Genomic DNA, 18923 nt, shown 5'->3' with positions numbered 1-18923 from the left:
TGCATTGCAAAGATCCGGTAGTCCAAGCTAATTAGGACAAGGTGCGGGCACTATTAGTATACTATGCATGAGACTTGCAACTTGTAAGATATAATTTACATAACTCATATGCTTTATTACTACCGTTGACAAAATTGTTTCATGTTTTCAAAATAAAAGCTCTAGCACAAATATAGCAATCGATGCTTTCCTCTTTGAAGGACCATTCTTTTACTTTTATGTTGAGTCGGTTCACCTATCTCTCTCCACCTCAAGAAGCAAACACTTGTGTGAGCTGTGCATTGATTCCTACATACTTGCATATTGTACTTGTTATATTACTCTATGTTGACAATTATCCATGAGATATACATGTTACAAGTTGAAAGCAACCGCTGAAACTTTATCTTCCTTTGTGTTGCTTCAATACCTTTACTTTGATTTATTGCTTTATGAGTTAACTCTTATGCAAGACTTATTGATGCTTGTCTTGAAGTACTATTCATGAAAAGTCTTTGCTTTATGATTCACTTGTTTACTCATGTCATTACCATTGTTTTGATCACTTGCATTCACTACATATGTTTACAAATAGTATGATCAAGGTTATGATGGCATGTCACTTCAGAAATTATCTTTGTTATCGTTTTACACGCTCGGGACGAAGCAGAACTAAGCTTGGGGATGCTTGATACGTCTCCGACGTATCGATAATTTCTTATGTTCCATGCCATATTATTGATGATACCTACATGTTTTATGCACACTTTATGTCATATTCGTGCATTTTACGAAACTAACCTATTAACAAGATGCCGAAGAGCCGATTCTTTGTTTTCGCTGTTTTTGGTTTCGAAATCCTAGTAACGAAATATTCTCGGAATTGGACGAAATCAAGACCCGGGTCCCTATTTTTCCCGGAGCCTTCCAGAACACCCGAGAGCCGCCGGAGGGAAGCCCCGGGGGCCCCACACCTACACCCGGCGCGGCCGGAGAGGGGCCGCGCCGCCCTATGGTGTGGGCCCCCGAGCCCCCTCCGAGGCTGCCCTTCCGCCTATTTAAAGCCTCCGTCGCGAAAACCCCGAGACGAAGAACCACGATACGGAAAACCTTCCGGAGCCGCCGCCATCGCGAAGCCAAGATCCGGGGGACGGGAGTCTCGTTCCGGCACGCCGCGGGACGGGAAGTGCCCCGGAAGGCTTCTCCATCGACACCGCTGCCATCTCCACCGCCATCTTCATCACCGCTGTCTGCTCCCATGAGGAGGGAGTAGTTCTCCATCGAGGCTAGGGACTGTACCGGTAGCTATGTGGTTCATCTCTCTCCTATGTGCTTCAATACAATAATCTCATGAGCTGCCTTACATGATTGAGATTCATATGATGATGCTTGTAATTTAGATGTCATTATGCTAGTCAAGTGAGTTTTACTTATGTGATCTCCGGAGACTCCTTGTCCCACGTGTGTAAAGGTGACGAGTGTGTGCACCGTGTGGGTCTCTTAGGCTATATTTCACGAATACTTACTCACCGTTATGAATGGCGTAGTGAAGTGCTTATTTATATCTCTTTATGATTGCAATGTATTTTGTATCACAATTTATCTATGTGCTACTCTAGCAATGTTATTAAAGTAGTTTTATTCCTCCCGCACGGTGTAATGGTGACGGTGTGTGCATCCGTGTTAGTACTTGGTTTATGCTATGATTATGATCTCTTGTAGATTATGAAGTTAACTATTGCTATGATAGTATTGATGTGTATTATTCCTCCTACATAGCATGAAGGTGACGAGTGTGCATGCTATGTTAGTACTTGGTTTAGTCTTATTGATCTTTCATGCACTCTAAGGTTATTTAAATATGAACATTGAATTGTGGAGCTTGTTAACTCCGGCATTGAGGGTTCGTGTAATCCTACGCAATGTGTTCATCATCCAACAAGAGTGTAGAGTATGCATTTATCTATTATGTTATGTGATCAACGTTGAGAGTGTCCACTAGTGAAAGTCTAATCCCTAGGCCTTGTTCCTAAATATCGCTATCGCTGCTTGTTTCTTGTTTTCTTGCGTTACTATCTGCTGCGTTACTACTACTGCGTTACTCATTGCTTGTTTATCGACTCTGGGCAAAGCACTTTTTCGAGTGCCGTTGCTACTTGCTCATATATATTCATACCACCTGTATTTCACTATCTCTTCGCCGAACTAGTACACCTATTAGGTGTGTTGGGGACACAAGAGACTTCTTGCTTTGTGGTTGCAGGGTTGCATGAGAGGGATATCTTTGACCTCTTCCTCCCTGAGATCGATAAACCTTGGGTGATCCACTTAAGGGAAACTTGCTGCTGTTCTACAAACCTCTGCTCTTGGAGGCCCAACACTGTCTACAAGAATAGAAGCTCCCGTAGACATCAGTGTGCGGGCTGCCGCGGCAGGGGAGAGGGGCACAGGGTCTACCGCGGCAGGGACGGATGGTGCAGAAGCTGCCTCGGCAGAGGAAGTAGACGGTGCCGCGGCAGAGAAAGGAGGGGTGGGTTCGGCAGGGGTGAGGTGGAACTGATCGAGGTAGGGTGGGAGTGGGTCGGCTGTGGTTGTAGAGGCGAGAGATTTGGGTGATGTGGAGTAGGGGAAGGTGTTTTCATCGAATGTAACATGGCGAGAGATGATAATTTTCCGTGTTTGGAGATCGAGGCAGCGATAACCACGGTGTTGAGATGGATAGCCGAGAAAGACACATTTGCGCGAGGGGAGAGTTTGTTTTTGGATGTGGAGAATGTGTTGACGTAACAGAGACAACCAAAGACTCTCAGATCCTGGTAGCGAGGTGTATGGCCGAAGAGGGAGTAGTATGGTGTGGTGTGTGGGTTGGAGGAGGTCGGGCGAATGTTTATAAGGTAGGTTGCTGTGTGGAGTGCTTCGGCCCAGAGTGTGGGTGGCATGGAGGCTTGGAAAAGGAGAGTGCGGATGACATCATTTGTTGTGCGAATGGCGTGTTCGGCCTTGCCGTTTTGCTGAGAAGTGTAGGGGCAGGAGAAGCGGTGGAGGATGCCATTGGTGGTACAGAAGGTATTGAGGTTGGAGTTGTCAAACTCTTTACCATTGTCGCATTGGAGAGATAGAATGGAGAGCTGAAATTGTGTTTTAACGAGAGTATGAAAGGCGACAAAGGTTGCATGTACTTCAGATTTTTTGCGTAAGGGAAAACTCCAGAAATAGTGAGTAAAATCATCTACTATGATAAGATAATAGGAAAAACCAGAAGTGCTGGGTACAGGTGTTGTCCAAAGATCACAATGCAAACGTTCAAACGGACGATAGGTTCTAGAACTAGAAGGATAAAATGGTTTCCTAACATTCTTTCCTAATTGGCATGCATGGCACAGGGATGGCCCTGTTTTATTATGGCAGGTGTGTGGAGCGAGGCGAGACATGGTGGTGTTTCCGGGGTGGCCGAGGCGACGGTGCCAGAGATCTGGGTGCTGTTGGAGGACGAAGGCTGCATGATGGAGAGCTTGGCACATGGAGTAGAGCGGGCCGGGACTATTGCATCGAAGAATCACGGTCCCGGTGAGAAGATCCTTCACAGAGAAACCATACGGATCAAATTGAATGGAACAATAATTGTCGATAGTAAATTGCCGAACAGAGATAAGATTTTTGATAATGTTAGGAACAACGAGAATATTATTGAGATATAGAGGTTTGGAGGGAGAGTGGATGGTTTTGCAACCAGTATGAGTGATGGGAATAGAGGAGCCGTTTCCGACGGTGACAAATTGAGAGGTAGAGGGTTTTAGGGAGGATAGGTTACCATGATCGGATGCCATATGGGAGGTTGCGCCGGAGTCCATGTACCAGTCACCTCCAGAGAGCTGCATGTTGTTCAGGGCGTTGACGAGGGCCGGGTCCAGTGCCGGCTGGTTGTATGGTGGCGGCGTCGGAGTAGTGGTGCTGGGGGCAGGGTGGCCGTATGCAGTGTAGGCCTGGGGCGGAGCGTAGCCAGGTCGTGGTCCGAGGACGCCGGGTGCCGGTGCTGCCCATGGCCGAGGCGCCCATGGCGTAGCAGGCTGCCAGGGGGCCGACTGCTGCTGCTGAAGATATGCGCGTGTGGGGGCGCCTGTCCACGGATTGAACTGCCAGGGGGAGTCGCTGCGGGTGCGTCCACGGCCACCACGGCCGCCGCCACGACCGCGACCGCCACGGTAGAAGGTAGCGGCGATCTGGCCGTTGCCGCGGCCAGCGCCCCCGGAGCCCATGGCGCCCCCGGACGATGATGGTGGTGGTGGCGGAGGTCGGGGGCCACCATTGGAGGGCTGCACGCTCTGGCCGCAGGCCCATAGTGCCGTGTCGGCGGCGTTCTTCACATCCACCTTCTTCTGCGTTTCTTCGAGGATGAGGGCGGAGCGCGTCTGCAGGAACGTGGGAAAGGGCACCTGAAACGGAAGAAACGAGCGGAGGTGCGCATAATTCTCGTTAAGACCACGAAGAAGGGTGAGGACGAGGGTCTCGTCGGAGATGGGCTGGCCGACGTCGCCGAAGGAGTCGGCGAGGGCCTTCAGCTTGGCGCAGTAGTCGCTGATGGAGAGATCCCCCTGGGGAGTGTTGCGGAAGTCGGCCTCCAGCTGAATGGCGCGGTGCTTCTTGTTGTCACGGAAGAGATTCTCAATGGCGTCCCAGATGATGCGAGCGGTGGCTCCCGGGCGCATGACGTGTTGGAGATATGCCCAAGAGGCAATAATAAAAGTGGTTATTATATATCTTTATGTTTATGATAAATGTTTATATACCATGCTATAATTGTATTAACCGAAACATTGATACATGTGTGATATGTAAACAACAAAGAGTCCCTAGTATGCCTCTTAACTAGCTTGTTGATTAATGGATGATTAGTTTCATAATCATGAACATTGGATGTTATTAATAACAAGGTTATATCATTGTATGAATGATGTAATGGACACACCCAATTAAGCGTAGCATAAGATCTCGTCATTAAGTTATTTGCTATAAGCTTTCAATACATAGTTACCTAGTCCTTATGACCATGAGATCATGTAAATCACTTATACCGGAAAGGTACTTTGATTACACCAAACGCCACTGCGTAAATGGGTGGTTATAAAGGTGGGATTAAGTATCCGGAAAGTATGAGTTGAGGCATATGGATCAACAGTGGGATTTGTCCATCCCGATGAAGGATAGATATACTTTGGGCCCTCTCGGTGGAATGTCATCTAATGTCTTGCAAGCATATGAATAAGTTCATAAGAGACCACATACCACGGTACGAGTAAAGAGTACTTGTCAGGAGACGAGGTTGAACAAGGTATAGAGTGATACCGAAGATCAAACCTCGGACAAGTAAAATATCGCGTGACAAAGGGAATTGGTATTGTATGTGAATGGTTCATTCGATCACTAAAGTCATCGTCGAATATGTGGGAGCCATTATGGATCTCCAGATCCCGCTATTGGTTATTGGTCGGAGTAAGGACTCAACCATGTCCGCATAGTTCACGAACCGTAGGGTGACACACTTAAAGTTGGATGTTGAAATGGTAGTACTTGAATATGGAATGGAGTTCGAATATTTGTTCGGAGTCCCGGATGAGATCCCGGACATCACGAGGAGTTCCGAATGGTCCGGAGAATAAGATTCATATATAGGATGTCATTTTATGTGAATTAAAATGTCGCGGAAGGTTCTATGGAAGGTTCTAGAAGGTTCTAGAAAAGTCCGGAAGAAACCACCAAGGAAGGTGGAGTCCACATGGGACTCCACCTCCATGGCCGGCCAACCCTAGTGGGGGAGGAGTCCCAAGTGGACTCCCCCTTAGGGGGCCGGCCACCCCCCCATATTGGAGGTGGAATTCCCACCTCTAGTGGGAGTCCTAGCTTGGCTAGGTTTTTCCTCCATATGGAAGGTTTTTTGGTTCAGGTCTTATTCGAAGACTTGGAGACCAACTCTTGGGGATCCACCTATATAATGAGGGGCCAAGGGAGGGGGCCGGCCACCCCAAGACCACAAGCTGGCCGCCCCCCTTGAAGTGGCCGACCACCCCTCCCAAACCCTAGCCGCCCTCTCCTCCATATCTTCCGCGTAGCTTTAGCGAAGCTCCGCCGGAGTTCTTCACCGCCACCGACACCACGCCGTCGTGTCTGTTGGATTCAAGAGGAGCTACTACTTCCGCTGCCCGCTGGAACGGGAGGTGGACGTCGTCTTCATCAACAACCGAACGTGTGACCGAGTACGGAGGTGCTGCCCGTTCGTGGCGCCGGAACCGATCGTGATCAAGATCTTCTACGCGCTTTTGCAAGCGGCAAGTGAACGTCTACCGCAGCAACAAGAGCCTCATCTTGTAGGCTTTGGAATCTCTTCAAGGGTGAGACTCGATACCCCCTCGTTGCTACCGTCTTCTAGGTTGCATCTTGGCTTGGATTGCGTGTTCGCGGTAGGAAATTTTTTGTTTTCTATGCAACGTTATCCTACATGATGATGCCGAGGAGGTCGATGGAGACGGAGCCATATATCCAGGAGAGGACCGTGTAGTCGTCGCGGCCCCATGGGGAGTCCGGGCCGGTGTCGGAGGGGGTGCTCTCGCCGATGACGTGGGCGGTGAGGCCGTAGCGGCCAAGGGCGACGAGAAAGAGCTCGCGCCAGTTGGTGTAGTTTCCGTCGTCGAGGCTGAGGGTGATCGGGACGTGGAGTTTGATGGACGTGGCGTAGGTGTTGGGGTTGGAGCTGTTGGTGGTGATAGGAGGGACGGCGTCGATGGTGGTGAGGTTGAGATTGGCGGCGGGTGGAGGATTAGTGGTGGTGGGCGCAGCGGCGAGCTGCTGGGTCAGGGAGGCTTCGCGCGCGTCAAGGGCGCGGGCACGCTCCTCGAGCTCGCGTTCTTTGGCTGCTATCTCTTCTGGTGTCATGGTGGAGGTGGTAGGGGTTTTAGGGTTTTGGGAGGGAGGGAGATGCGGCGGCTAGGAGGAAGAGGAATTGGAGAGGAGGGAGGTGCGACGGCTAGGTCAGGGTGACCTGCTCTGATACCATGAAACAATGAGATCACGGGTGACTCGATAGCCCTCCTCGTGTCTGATCATGTATATATATAGACAGAGTACATCTTGAGTTACAAGTTAACTTGGGGCTTAATCCTAAACCCTAACCGCCGGCGGCTGGGCTGGGCCAGGCCGGTCGGTTGCCTAACAAGGAAGATGCATTTTGCTAAGCTATCTGCAACCCCTCAAAAAAAAAAAAAATGCTAAGCTATCTGCAGTGTATCATCAGCACATGGACGTGAATTCCAGTTGGAACTTCGGATCCCTTCTTCAGATTTAATCAATGCCTAGATACACTGAAAACCATCAATATTGGGTCTTTCTGAATTCTGATGTCAGCTTCATTTTCAAGTAGACAGTGTGACCTCCGAAGCACAGGTTCATAGTTTGAAAAATACGTTCTCCCCCCCATTTCGTATTTTTTTTTGTCATAATTTTAGTTTAAATTGAAACTTAAACTAAGACAAAAATTACGGAGAAGAGGGAGTAACAATTATCTGTCCGAGTGACCATACCTATGGACAGTGTTTATTTCGAGCATTCCTATATACTACTAAAAACACGTTCGGGAATGCAGCTTTCTATGATTTAACATATATCCTCCGGTGTAAATTGTGCTTAACAAAATTAATTTTTTAAAAGGAACCTTGCAAATTGAGTAATATGCTTATGTCGGATACATACTCCCTCCATTTCAATAAAAAAAATGAAACAAAGTGTAGGAGGAAATAGACACTAGTGATATAGTAGAAGCGAAACTAGACGTGGCAATTTCAGATATTTGTCCCTGACAGGGATCGAACTCTGGTCATTGGTGCTATACCACGTCGCCCTCCATTTCAATAAACAAGGCGTTCTTGTTTTTCGTGTTTTTTCTTTGATTATGAATTATTCTAAATATATAAAAATCGTTGGTATAAAATTAGCGTCACTAGATGTGTTTTTCAATACGAATCCAGTGATACTAATTGCGTACAATGTAATCAAAATTTTGTTGTTTAATTTTTTATCAAAGTTAATCTTAGAATATGGTGGCAATACCATGAAACAAGCAATTCAGTCTACTACTATACAGCCTTTGGGTTTGAGAACTAGAATTCGCAAACCCGGTTTGGATGACCGTTGAAACGGAACTCCAAATTCGCCCAATTCCGCGAGGTTCGGGCAAACACCCGAAATCCGCCGCTGCTGCTCCCGGGTTCCCCTTCACCGCGTGCTCCATGGCGGCGGCGATGGCGACTGGCGACGGCAGCGGCGACGCAGGTGTGTTCCGCCGCCACATCAAGGCTTCTCCCCCTTCTCTGTCCTTCCCCTGCCATGCGCCTCTCCTCCTCCCGCGGTGCTCCTTGCTCGCTCTCCCATGAAAACCCTAAAAATGAAGCAGCCTCTTAAGCCCCAATCCCCTTCTTGGCAGCACAAAATCCCATCTGATTTTGGCTCTTTCAGGTCATTTCGGAGCAGCAGACAAAGTCTGGGTAGCAAACGAGACCAAGGCTGAGGTAATTAATGTGCATCTGAAGATCAAATTAATGCCACGGCTTTCGTTCCTATACATGGTGTCACTGCACTGCCTTAAGCATTTTTCGGTGTATCTTCTTTTTGCTAGTAATTCCCCCTCTTCTTTTTTTCTATTGTAGGTAGTAGTAATATGTTAGCAACTATTGTTCTAGGCGGGAACTTAACCCTCCCTATTGCTATGGATGATGTATTTTGGCAAGTACTATTTTGCAACACACACACAAACATGAAGCCTGCATGTCAGGTTTGCGTGTGTCAGGCGTACGATGGATGAAAATTGTGAGCTGCCGTGAAATCCCATGGCCGATTAAGCTAGCATTATGCTGCAATACAAATTAGTCCACATTAAAGGTTCAGGTGTATTCTCAAATAAAAGAGAAGGCTCGGGTCTGCCACCAAAACTAGTTAAGTCGGCACATTTGTTACTACAAACATCAGGTTTCACAAGCATAGTCTTAAAAGCATTATGTCCGCATACTTGACACTCCAAGTTTTTTCAAAAGCACCAGGTCAAGGATATTACAAGTCCCTTCACCCTCCGATATTTACACGTAAATAGTATCTGATGCGTCTGCTGTGTAGCACTCTGAGTATGAGGTGATGTTTGCAGCTGGTTTGATGCGCAATATTTTTCCAGAGATTAACTCCTCCATATGCTGTGCAATATTTTATTTACTTTCTCCATTCTATATTAGTTGTCACTGGTTTAGATGTATCTAGACACATTTTGTGTATATATACATCCGGATCTGCGACAACTAATATGGAAAGGAGGGGGTATCTCATTATTTTTTGTGGTTTGTATGTTCTGTTTGAAATATGTGAAGCTGGACCATGCATGAGCGCTTGTTTTTTTTCCGAACACATGCCAAAGCATGCGTCATTGTATATTAGAAGAAGCCGTCGAGAAGACGGGAGCATACAGGGGGGTAGCAGAGCTACAAAAAAATTCAGAGAAAAACAAAACAAAAACTATACAAGGCTAGCTTTGTTAGGCCTAGAGACTCTAGGGTGCTGCAGCATCGGGAGGTCTTGTTGAGTGATGGATCTTGTTCATGAAGTTCATACACTTGGATACTGTATATTATCTGGTTATTATTGATGGGATCACTGATACTGCAATATTGTCACATTATTCCATAGTGTATAAGTGATACAACATATAAGACATTCTCGTAAAAAGTATGGATATATTCTGTAGTTATAAATTTCCATTAAGTACAATTAATCATGTGTACATAAGTACAAAAAATCAAGTGTAATTACAACAAAGAGTATGAGCTTGTTTTTTTCCAGTAATCAGTTAACCGCACCAACCTCCAGAATTTCTGGGTGTACCTGTGCACACCTGGCACACCATCTTGATCCACCCTGCTCTAGATGAAGTCCATGTGCTTTTGTTAGGGTGACTTTGTATTCTGTCTGTTGACGTTCTCCAACAATTTTGATCCTTATGCCTGATCTGATTATTTTGTGTAGAAAATGTTCGAAGCCAAGAATGACAAAGCCAATGATTTTGTTGAAGCAAGTAAGCTCAAGGCCAGCAGTGTTTTGGTGCATCCCATTGCCGAGGCGTTGAAGGCTGAGGAGCAGCTATTTCACTCTGTGAAAGAGGAGACCGAGGATCAGTTCTTAGATGGAAGTTCATCTCTACCTGTTGATCCCGAGGCCAGTGGCCCATTCGTCGTCACGGAGGTGATGACAAAGGAGGAAGAGAAGTTATATGAGGCACGAGTTAAGGTAGAGGAAGAAGAAGAGGCTAAAAGGAAAGAAGAAGCTGCAAGACTTGCTTTTGATCCCAATGCACGGTTTAGCAAGTTGGATGAGCTGCTGACACAGACACAGCTCTATTCAGAATTTCTACTTGAAAAGATGGAGGAGATTACAGATGTATGAGTCCCTCGCTGCGTGATGACGATATCTCTTTTCTTAGTATTTCTTGCTAGTTAGTTTTGCTTCTTGACAAGGGTGGCGCTACCTGTTGGTTAAGCAGAAAGTTGTTGAACCTCAAGATGAAGAGGAACCTGTGGACGACAAGAAGAAAGGACGTGGTAAAAAGAGGACAACGAATTCTAAGCCACAGTACAATGATGTGAGTGCAGACTTCATCTATTGTTCCCTGTTATGTTGATATGTTCGTTTGTATTCTTTGGCTATCTTCTAGTTTATGCTGATGTTTTGGTTGCTATGTACTGTTACTTTATTGCATTATGTGTAGTCTTTTACATTTTCAACGGACTTAGGATTACAACATGTGTTTCCGCTTGAGGAAAACTAGAGAGGGTGCTATCCTGATTGTTCAGTATTCGCTTTCCAAATTCCTGAATGCCTTCAGTAGCAGCATCCTCTCAAGCTTTAATGTACTAGTTCAGAAACCGTAATTGAGAGAGCCATTTGAGATTTGCTGTAAGCATGTAACACAGGTTCAGCCTTTTTCTTTTTGAAAAGGAGGATGGCCTCTGGCCTCTGCATCGATTGATGCACACAGCCACCAGGTTCAGCTGTCTTCATAGGTAAGAGCTTGGGCATTCAAATGATGTTCCTTTGAAGTGTTTGAACTTTCATCTGAATCTTATAGGTCCTTAATGGTGAACATTTATATTCAGTACTAACTGGGTACTAGTCATCATTTTGAAGTGGCTACCTGATACTACGTATATCTGTAGATTGTTCTTAATATGTGAGAGAAGTATGATAAAAAAGTTACTCTTTATTTGCTATACTTGTGTGTGGACAACTTCTTACTTCTTCTAACTACGAATAAAATAAAATGTTGTTCAGAAGAAGGCCAAGACGGCGGTGGAAGCAATGCTCACAAGATCCCGCGAAGATCGTTCTGCTGATGATGGTACTATCACAGAAGAAGAAAGGTGGGAAAAGGAGCAAGCCAATCTTGTTCCATTAATGACTGGCGGACAGTTGAAATCATACCAGATAAAGGGTGTGAAGTGGCTAATATCTCTCTGGCAGAATGGGCTAAATGGGATATTAGCTGATCAAATGGGCCTTGGGAAAACAATCCAGACAATTGGATTTCTTACTCATCTTAAAGGGAAAGGCATGCATGGTCCATACATGATAATTTCTCCTCTTTCCACTCTCTCAAACTGGGTAAATGAGATCTCAAGGTAAAGTATCCAGAGTATTGTTTCAGTGTCCTTAATTGCTGTCTTACATGGAGATACTTGATTCAGGTTTGTTCCATCTCTTGCTGGCCTGATTTACCATGGAGACAAAGTGACTCGGGCAGAGATAAGAAGAAAATTCATGCCACAAACTATTGGTCCTGATTTCCCAATCATAATCACTTCATATGAGATGGCCATGTCAGATGCAAAGTTTCTTGCTCATTATAATTGGAAGTATGTCGTTGTAGATGAGGTGATAAAGAACACACACTCTGAAAACATCTAAATAAGGGACGATTTATGGTTCTCTTCCCTTGTCAACATAAGTTCAAACTTTGTGCAGGGACATCGGTTGAAAAATTCTAAGTGTAAGTTATTGAGAGAGTTAAAGCGCATTCCAATGGCCAATAAACTTCTTTTGACTGGCACACCTCTTCAGAATAATCTGGCAGAGCTGTGGTCGCTATTGAACTTCATTTTGCCTGATATATTCTCATCCCATCAGGAATTTGAGTCATGGTATGATTTGCATAGCTAAGACCCGCACTATTTGCTACCCTTTACCTTGTGTAATTTCTGCACATGGCATTTTGTTTCTAGTCTCCATATCCTGGAAGCACTTGTGTTCATCATTGAACAGTTGCTATCTTCTGGCCTTCTTTCTTTGTATGGATTATATAGTTAATAATAAGCCAACTAAATTTTCCACTGTAACATTTATCTAGCATTCAAAAAGGTTTTCCCTGACATTGGCTAGAAGTTGTATTGATAGTTGATTTATGTGTGTATCTTTTTTTAGATGATTTATGTGTGTATCTAACAGCACAGATATGTTGGTTTTCTAATCAAGACACTTTTCAGGGTTTATAACTTATAAGAGTAATCATTACTGGGTAGTTAAGGTATAGTTTGGTTAGACCAATGCAAACGAATCTATTAGTTTCAGTCAATCTGTTCTCAAGCATAATTTATCTTGTATAATTGCAGTAATTCTACCGCTCAATGCAACTCCGGAAACTTAGATTTTATTTCCAAGTAACCTGGCAGGAGTGCTGCATTATTATTAATAATAATAATAATAATAATAATAATAACAACAATAATAATATAGAACTGGTTACTCACAACTGTGGCAAATGGCAATGGTACCCTGTTTTTAAGGGTACATGCCAGAGCCATCACAACCCACATTGACAGACTCCCAGTGATCCGAATATGGAGCACCGCAAGAATTCTCTGGGTGCTGTCTTCATGCACCAGAACAGCAACCTCCATGTTTGTCAGACAGTTTTGGGTATATAGCTTTGTATACAGATTATCTTATTCTAAATTCTAAATTTGGGATGTCTAGAACGTATGAAAACCAGTCTAGTTGAAATGAAGTATCTGGAATAACGGAGACGTGTTATAGCACGTATCTGGAATAACAGAGTGCTGTAGCACGTCTCTGTTATTCCAGATACTTCCTAGGGCGGTTTTCATAACAGAGACGTGTTGTTATAGGCTTATAGCATTTTCTCCTCAGTATATGCTGTGTACTGAATGCTGATGTGCCATGTTTGCCAATTTTGTATTAATTATAGCACAATTTCAGCTTGTGCCTTTTCTTATTTATATTGTTTATTGATATGTTATGTTTACTAAAATGTGTACTGATGAGTGTGAATAATATAATATTGACACATTATGTTTATTGATATGTTATATAGTGAGGTTACTTTTTTTAATATTTTGTATATATTGGTTTATTTTGCCTCCATTGGTCTGACAGTATCTTCTTAAAGGTTTGATTTTTCTGGGAAAGGAGACGAGCAGCAACAGGAAGAAACTGATGAGAACAAAAGAGTACTTGTTATTTCGAAGCTTCATGCCATTTTGCGTCCATTTCTTTTAAGACGGATGAAGGAGGACGTAGAACAGATGCTTCCACGGAAGAAAGAGATAATCATATACGCTAACATGACTGCGCATCAAAGGCAAATCCAGACTCACTTGATTGAGAAAACATTTGACAACTACTTACATGAGAGCACAGATATAGGTATGCATCTGCAGCCTCGTGCATGTCTTCCTTCATACCCAGAGTCCAATCTGTGCACCACAGTTAATTCTAGTATGACAAGTGTTTCCTCTATTATAGTGCTGCGAAGACCTGGCATGAAGATGAAGCTAAATAACCTAATGATTCAGCTGAGGAAAAACTGTGCACATCCTGATCTTTTCAATGCTGCATTCGACTCAACAAGTGTGTCTCATTGAACATTTGCTATCTGAATTGCTGTACATGCCTGTTCACTGACTTTTATCTATACTGTACTTGATTGTTGTTTGCAGGCCTCTATCCACCTATCGATAAGCTTCTGGAACAATGTGGCAAATTTCAGCTGTTAGACAGGTTACTGGATTCCCTGCTCAAACTAAAGCGCAAGGTTTATGGCTCTCCTTAGCCCTTTCTCATTGTCTTTGCACCTTGGCTGTACTCTGCATTCATATACATGCTAGCACATGTTTCATGAATTCTACCCTTCAGGTCTGAAATTAATTCAACTTATGTATTTGCAGGTTCTAATATTTTCACAGTGGACTAAAGTTTTGGACATCATTGATTATTATCTGTATACTAAAGGGCTGAATGTTTGCCGTATTGACGGCAGTGTTAAATTAGAAGAAAGGAGGAGGCAGGTAATGTGCTAGTCTGCCCATTTATTACTAGATTGCTGAATATCATCTGATCCTGAAGAATTGCACCATGCGTCTGCCCTCGTCTGCATTAACATATGTGCATATGCAGGCACCTTAATTTCCTAAGTGTGCAGATGAGCAATTTAGCATCGAGCTGAATAACATGCTTGATTTTTTTTTTTTTTTTTTTTTTGCATGAGCAGCTCTCAAATCATACATGTTAAATCATACAAGCTTAAAACACCTTTTGTCGTTTGTTACAATTTAACATCCAGCAGCCGAAAATTCTCATATCCCACCAGCATGTTAGTTAAATATCCACGTTTAGCAAATATGTGGTAGCTTAAGCATGATTTTGAAACACACATTTGAGACGGTTCCCAAGTACTGTTACTTTGCTTGGTTGGTTCCTGAATTTACGTAAACACGTAGCTAGGTCAGAATTTGCTAGGGTTAGAAATAACTTTGTAAAACATGTATTAGCCTATTAGGTGTCTCGTTGAGAACTATCTAGGGCTAAATTGGCAGATAATGTTACCAGACTCTGGATGGAGTTGCACATCCCTGTCCAAACCGATTTAGTAAATGTCTGTTAACTTGAACATGATTCAAACCACACACACACACACCTTGTCGGTTCAGAAGTACGCCATTTTGCCTGAATGGTGCCTCAGTTTGTGTTGGAGTTGCACATCCCTGTCCAAACCGATTTAGCAAATGTGTGTTAGCTTGAACATGATACAAACCACACACACAGCTTGTCAGTTCAGAAGTACTCCATTTTGCCTGCATGGTGCCTCAATTTGTGTAGGGACCTGCAAACAGTGCAAGATCAGTTAGAATCGAACATGTTAAAACACCATGGATAGGTATCCCATTCAAAGGAAAACAAACAATCTTGGACTTAATTGACAGCTAATTTATCTCAAAACTGGATGGTATGGAATATCCGACTACAGGCTGGTTAGACTGAGAATTGTTGGGGACAGCAAGCTGAAGGTTCAATGGTTTTATTGGCCCTTATCTTGAATGAACATGGCTGTTAACCAGAGTTCCAAACCATAAATGTTCCTTTGTATTCGTTTTATTCTCAGTGCTGTTGTGCTAATCATTTCCTGTTAGATAATGTGATGGCTGTCTATGGGTTTTGCTATCTCACAATATTTATATGGTACTGTTTTTCTATGGCAGATAGCAGAGTTCAATGACTTGAACAGCAGTATGAATGTCTTCATTTTAAGCACACGTGCTGGTGGGCTTGGTATCAATCTTACATCTGCTGATACCTGTATCCTGTATGACAGTGACTGGGTAATTTTCTCTACATCTGGGAGTTTGTAGCGTAGTACTCAATGTTGGTATAACTACAAAGTAAAGGACTAAAGATCATTAAAATCTGCACTGTCCGCACAGGCGCACATGCCATCTTCCTGTTTGGATATTTCTTTCTTTCGTATGGATGATTTTTTTTTTTGTAGCTGTGCTCCTTGCCTTCAGTTACCTTCCATCTGTGACATGCTGAGTTTTTAGCTTCATTCTGCAGAATCCTCAGATGGATTTACAGGCCATGGATCGATGCCACCGGATTGGCCAAACACACCCAGTGCATGTTTATCGGTTGGCAACATCCAATTCTGTTGAAGTATGGTTGGATGACCTTCAGACTCTTGCTTGGATATATTTTGTGGCATCGGTACTCATCTCCTCACTGTTGCAGGGACGGATTATCAAGAAAGCTTTTGGAAAGTTGAAGCTAGAGCATGTCGTGATCGGAAAGGGACAGTTTGAACAAGATAGCGCGAAACCTAATGTCTTAGATGTAAAAATTTCTGTCCCAGAGTAATAAATTGTGTTTAGTGTACTGCGTAAATTGTTTCTCCAGAGATGGAACACCAACAGAGCTAAATACAATAGAGGAGCAAAACATTGGGAAGTGTGACTGACCATTGATTTGTTCTTTTCTTTTACTGAAAATGCAGGAGGAGGAGCTGCTTGCGCTGCTCAGGGATGAACTAGATGAGGAAGACAGGATGATCCAAACGGACATCAGTGACGAGGATCTTCTGAAGGTGATGGATCGGAGCGACCTCACCGGCCCGCCTGGCGCTGCCGATGCCACCCCTCTTATCCCCCTGAAAGGGCCTGGCTGGGAGGTCGTGCTGGCCTCGAAGAGTGGCGGCGGCATGCTCTCAGCGCTTGCCAGCTGAGCCTTGCCCCATCATAGCAATGGCGGCGCCCCAGTATTTTTCTGGTTCTGATTGTTCACTGCTAACTAGTTGGTGGCTTGTGAAAACAGTATCCCCCAAAGTAATTATCAACCTGGCGCTGCACTTGTAGATCAGGAGCTGATGATTTGGCAAAAACTTACAAGAATTGCTCTAGCTTAGCTAATGCCTTCTTCCCTGCCATGCTTTCGTTCAGAAAACTATGTAAGACTATTTTGGTAGTCTATGGTAAAACGTTGGAAAATGACATTAAGATCTTACTGAGTTACTACTGTGCCTGGGTTTTGACTTTTGAGTCTTCACATGCTCTCTTGGCTCCCATTACCATGGTGTTTATCAGATATTAGGAAACGGTGAAGTTCTGGCATAACGCTTCAGCGGATGGCCATCTCCAGTGGCAATGACAGAACGATTGTCCTTTTCAGTTTGTTAACATGACCGTGCTCTTTCCTACGATAGATCATTCGATCTACTGGGAAGTGATAGGAATTTTCTCCATGAAATCAGCTTACTCCGAGATTATTTTGAAAGTGCAGATTTATTGGTTGGCCCTTGGCTTGCAGTAAATCTTGGCTGTCGATTTGCTTGAGCTGAAATCAATCCAAAATGACAAATGGTGCAAGGGTCGGACCTGTATTGTTTTTTGAACTGTTTTTTTTTGTGTGAACGAGGCCAGTCTTCTATAAATGCAACTTTATGTATATTTTCAAAATGTATAAGGTTCTTGTTGCAAAAAACCCGTAAATCTGTAATGTCATCTCTGAATGAGGTGCATTTGTTGCAAGATCATGCCAGTGTCTCCCTGAGAGCCTACTATCTGCAACTGTTTCGTATAATAAAAATAATTAACGCGGTAAGCGTACAATACATCTTTGGTGGTCGAAATGGCAACCCTATCTCGGGCACAGCTCACGACGGCCAGTTTCTGTACCATCCAGCCCACGCGGACACGAGGCCGCTAATCCCCAGCGTGACGGCATGGTTGCAGAACGGGTTGGGCTCGATGTCGGCGATGGCGATGACCAGGTCGGCGAGGTTGGCCGCCGTCCCCATGAGCCGCATCACCCGGTCCATCCGGATCTTGCTCAGCTCCGTCTCTTTCTCCTTCTCCTTGCCGCCCTCGCTCAGCAGCTTCCTCTCCTGCCTGATCCCCCTCCTGATCATGATGAAGTCCATGATGATGAAGAACACGTAGCCGACGGTCTCGCCGAACGCCGACACGAAACTGGCGCGGCGCGCGAGCCAGGGCTCCAGCACGCCGACGCGGGCGAGCCACGTGAAGTGGTCGAAGAAGAAGTAGACCATCTCGCCGGCGTTGGCGAGCACTGCCAGCGCGCCGAACTCCCCCGGGGAGCGCCGCAGCGCGTTGAGGCCCGAGAGGGATCGGCCCGACCGGAACACCTTGCGGCTGAGCCCCGCCGCCGTCTCCCAGTTCTTGGCCCGCCCGGCGAAGCCCGGGTGGGACGTCTCGGCGGCCCAGTGCACGAGCTTGGACACGTACTGGTACGTCTTCACCAGCTTGTCGATGCCGTCGCGCTTCGCCAGGAACACCACCAGCTTGTCCAGCGTGTCGCCGCTCATGGCGACGGGCCGATCGGCCTGGCGCCGCTGCTGTGGATTGATTCGGAAGCTCAGGGTCAGGGGAAGCGTGAGCGAGCGTGCATGATGGAGCGATTTGGAGTGTGAGAAGTGGACGCAAGCAAACTAGCAAAGCTGCAACTGCGCAGGAGCTAGCTTGTGTGTGTGTGTGGCTTGGCTAGGGATAAAGAGCGTGGTCGGCACTTGGCTAGGATGCGTTTGTCGTCTGCGCCGCAAGTGATTTTCTGGTGTGGCGAGGATTGAGAGGGCCGAGGAGAGAAACAGGCATCTTTGTTTGCTTGCGTGACCGGTGCATTGCTTTACTGCTTCTTTGTTCATTTTTTGTGGCTACGTTCTGCTTTATCTTGGATTCTGTTAGCCACCACAGTTATCTTCTTTTTTTCTTTGACAGAAAGCTATTTCTCGCACTTTATCGATATCAATGTTCCGTCTCAGTTCTAAAATAAGTGTCACAACATTATCAAGATACATACATATCTAGATATATTTTAGTTGTAGATACTACATTTATTTAAACTTTGAAGTTGCGATATTTATTTTAGAACGGAGGGGGTAATAGTTAGGGAAAATCTAGGAGCTCCAATTAGGCAATTACGAGAAACTTTACGTGAATGAAAAATAGCTCTTGTGCGCCGCCACAATTGCTTCAACGTTGAAAGTCGACTTTTCCGATCTCTTTGCTTTAAATCCAAACTCTCTACAAAGGTCGCCGATGCATCATCCCACCATGCGCCTT

The 18923-nt window shown here is 44.9% G+C and overlaps 2 protein-coding genes across 3 annotated transcripts; one reads left to right on the top strand and one right to left on the bottom strand.

Moving 5' to 3' along the window:
* Nucleotides 1–8219: 8219 nt before the first annotated feature.
* Nucleotides 8220–16852, top strand: LOC124671493 (ATP-dependent DNA helicase DDM1-like). 2 transcript variants are annotated; one of them, XM_047207862.1, is made up of 15 exons: nt 8220–8298; nt 8482–8534; nt 10033–10443; nt 10547–10645; nt 11335–11681; nt 11748–11934; nt 12025–12200; nt 13466–13722; nt 13822–13926; nt 14016–14110; nt 14244–14363; nt 15555–15674; nt 15907–16005; nt 16081–16182; nt 16343–16852. In XM_047207862.1, exons 1-15 carry the CDS (start codon nt 8256–8258, stop codon nt 16568–16570), a joined length of 2442 nt encoding a protein of 813 aa, XP_047063818.1. In that variant the 5' UTR covers nt 8220–8255; the 3' UTR covers nt 16571–16852. The 2 variants fall into 2 exon arrangements, with proteins under 2 accessions (XP_047063818.1, XP_047063817.1); XM_047207861.1 differs by having other exon boundaries at nt 15907–16182.
* Nucleotides 16853–17422: 570 nt separating this feature from the next.
* LOC124675985 (peroxisomal membrane protein 11-4) lies at nt 17423–18303 on the bottom strand. The gene has a single exon (XM_047212073.1). It carries the CDS (start codon nt 18167–18169, stop codon nt 17498–17500), a length of 672 nt encoding a protein of 223 aa, XP_047068029.1. The 5' UTR covers nt 18170–18303; the 3' UTR covers nt 17423–17497.
* Between the last annotated feature and the right edge of the window lie 620 nt (nt 18304–18923).

Source organism: Lolium rigidum, chromosome 7 (assembly GCF_022539505.1).
Source record: "Lolium rigidum isolate FL_2022 chromosome 7, APGP_CSIRO_Lrig_0.1, whole genome shotgun sequence".
In the NCBI taxonomy this organism is placed as follows: Eukaryota; Viridiplantae; Streptophyta; class Magnoliopsida; order Poales; family Poaceae; genus Lolium; species Lolium rigidum.
Note: the sequence above shows the minus strand (reverse complement) of the source record. Positions and strands in the feature narration are given on the sequence as shown.

Coding starts and splice junctions, on each gene's coding strand:
- LOC124671493 (XM_047207861.1), top strand. CDS start 8,256: ATGGCGGCGGCGATGGCGACTGGCGACGGCAGCGGCGACGCAG. Junction 11,935..12,024: donor AGTATGTCGTTGTAGATGAG/GTGATAAAGAAC, acceptor AACTTTGTGCAG/GGACATCGGTTGAAAAATTC. Junction 14,364..15,554: donor TAGAAGAAAGGAGGAGGCAG/GTAATGTGCTAG, acceptor TTTCTATGGCAG/ATAGCAGAGTTCAATGACTT.
- LOC124675985 (XM_047212073.1), bottom strand. CDS start 18,169: ATGAGCGGCGACACGCTGGACAAGCTGGTGGTGTTCCTGGCGAAGCGC.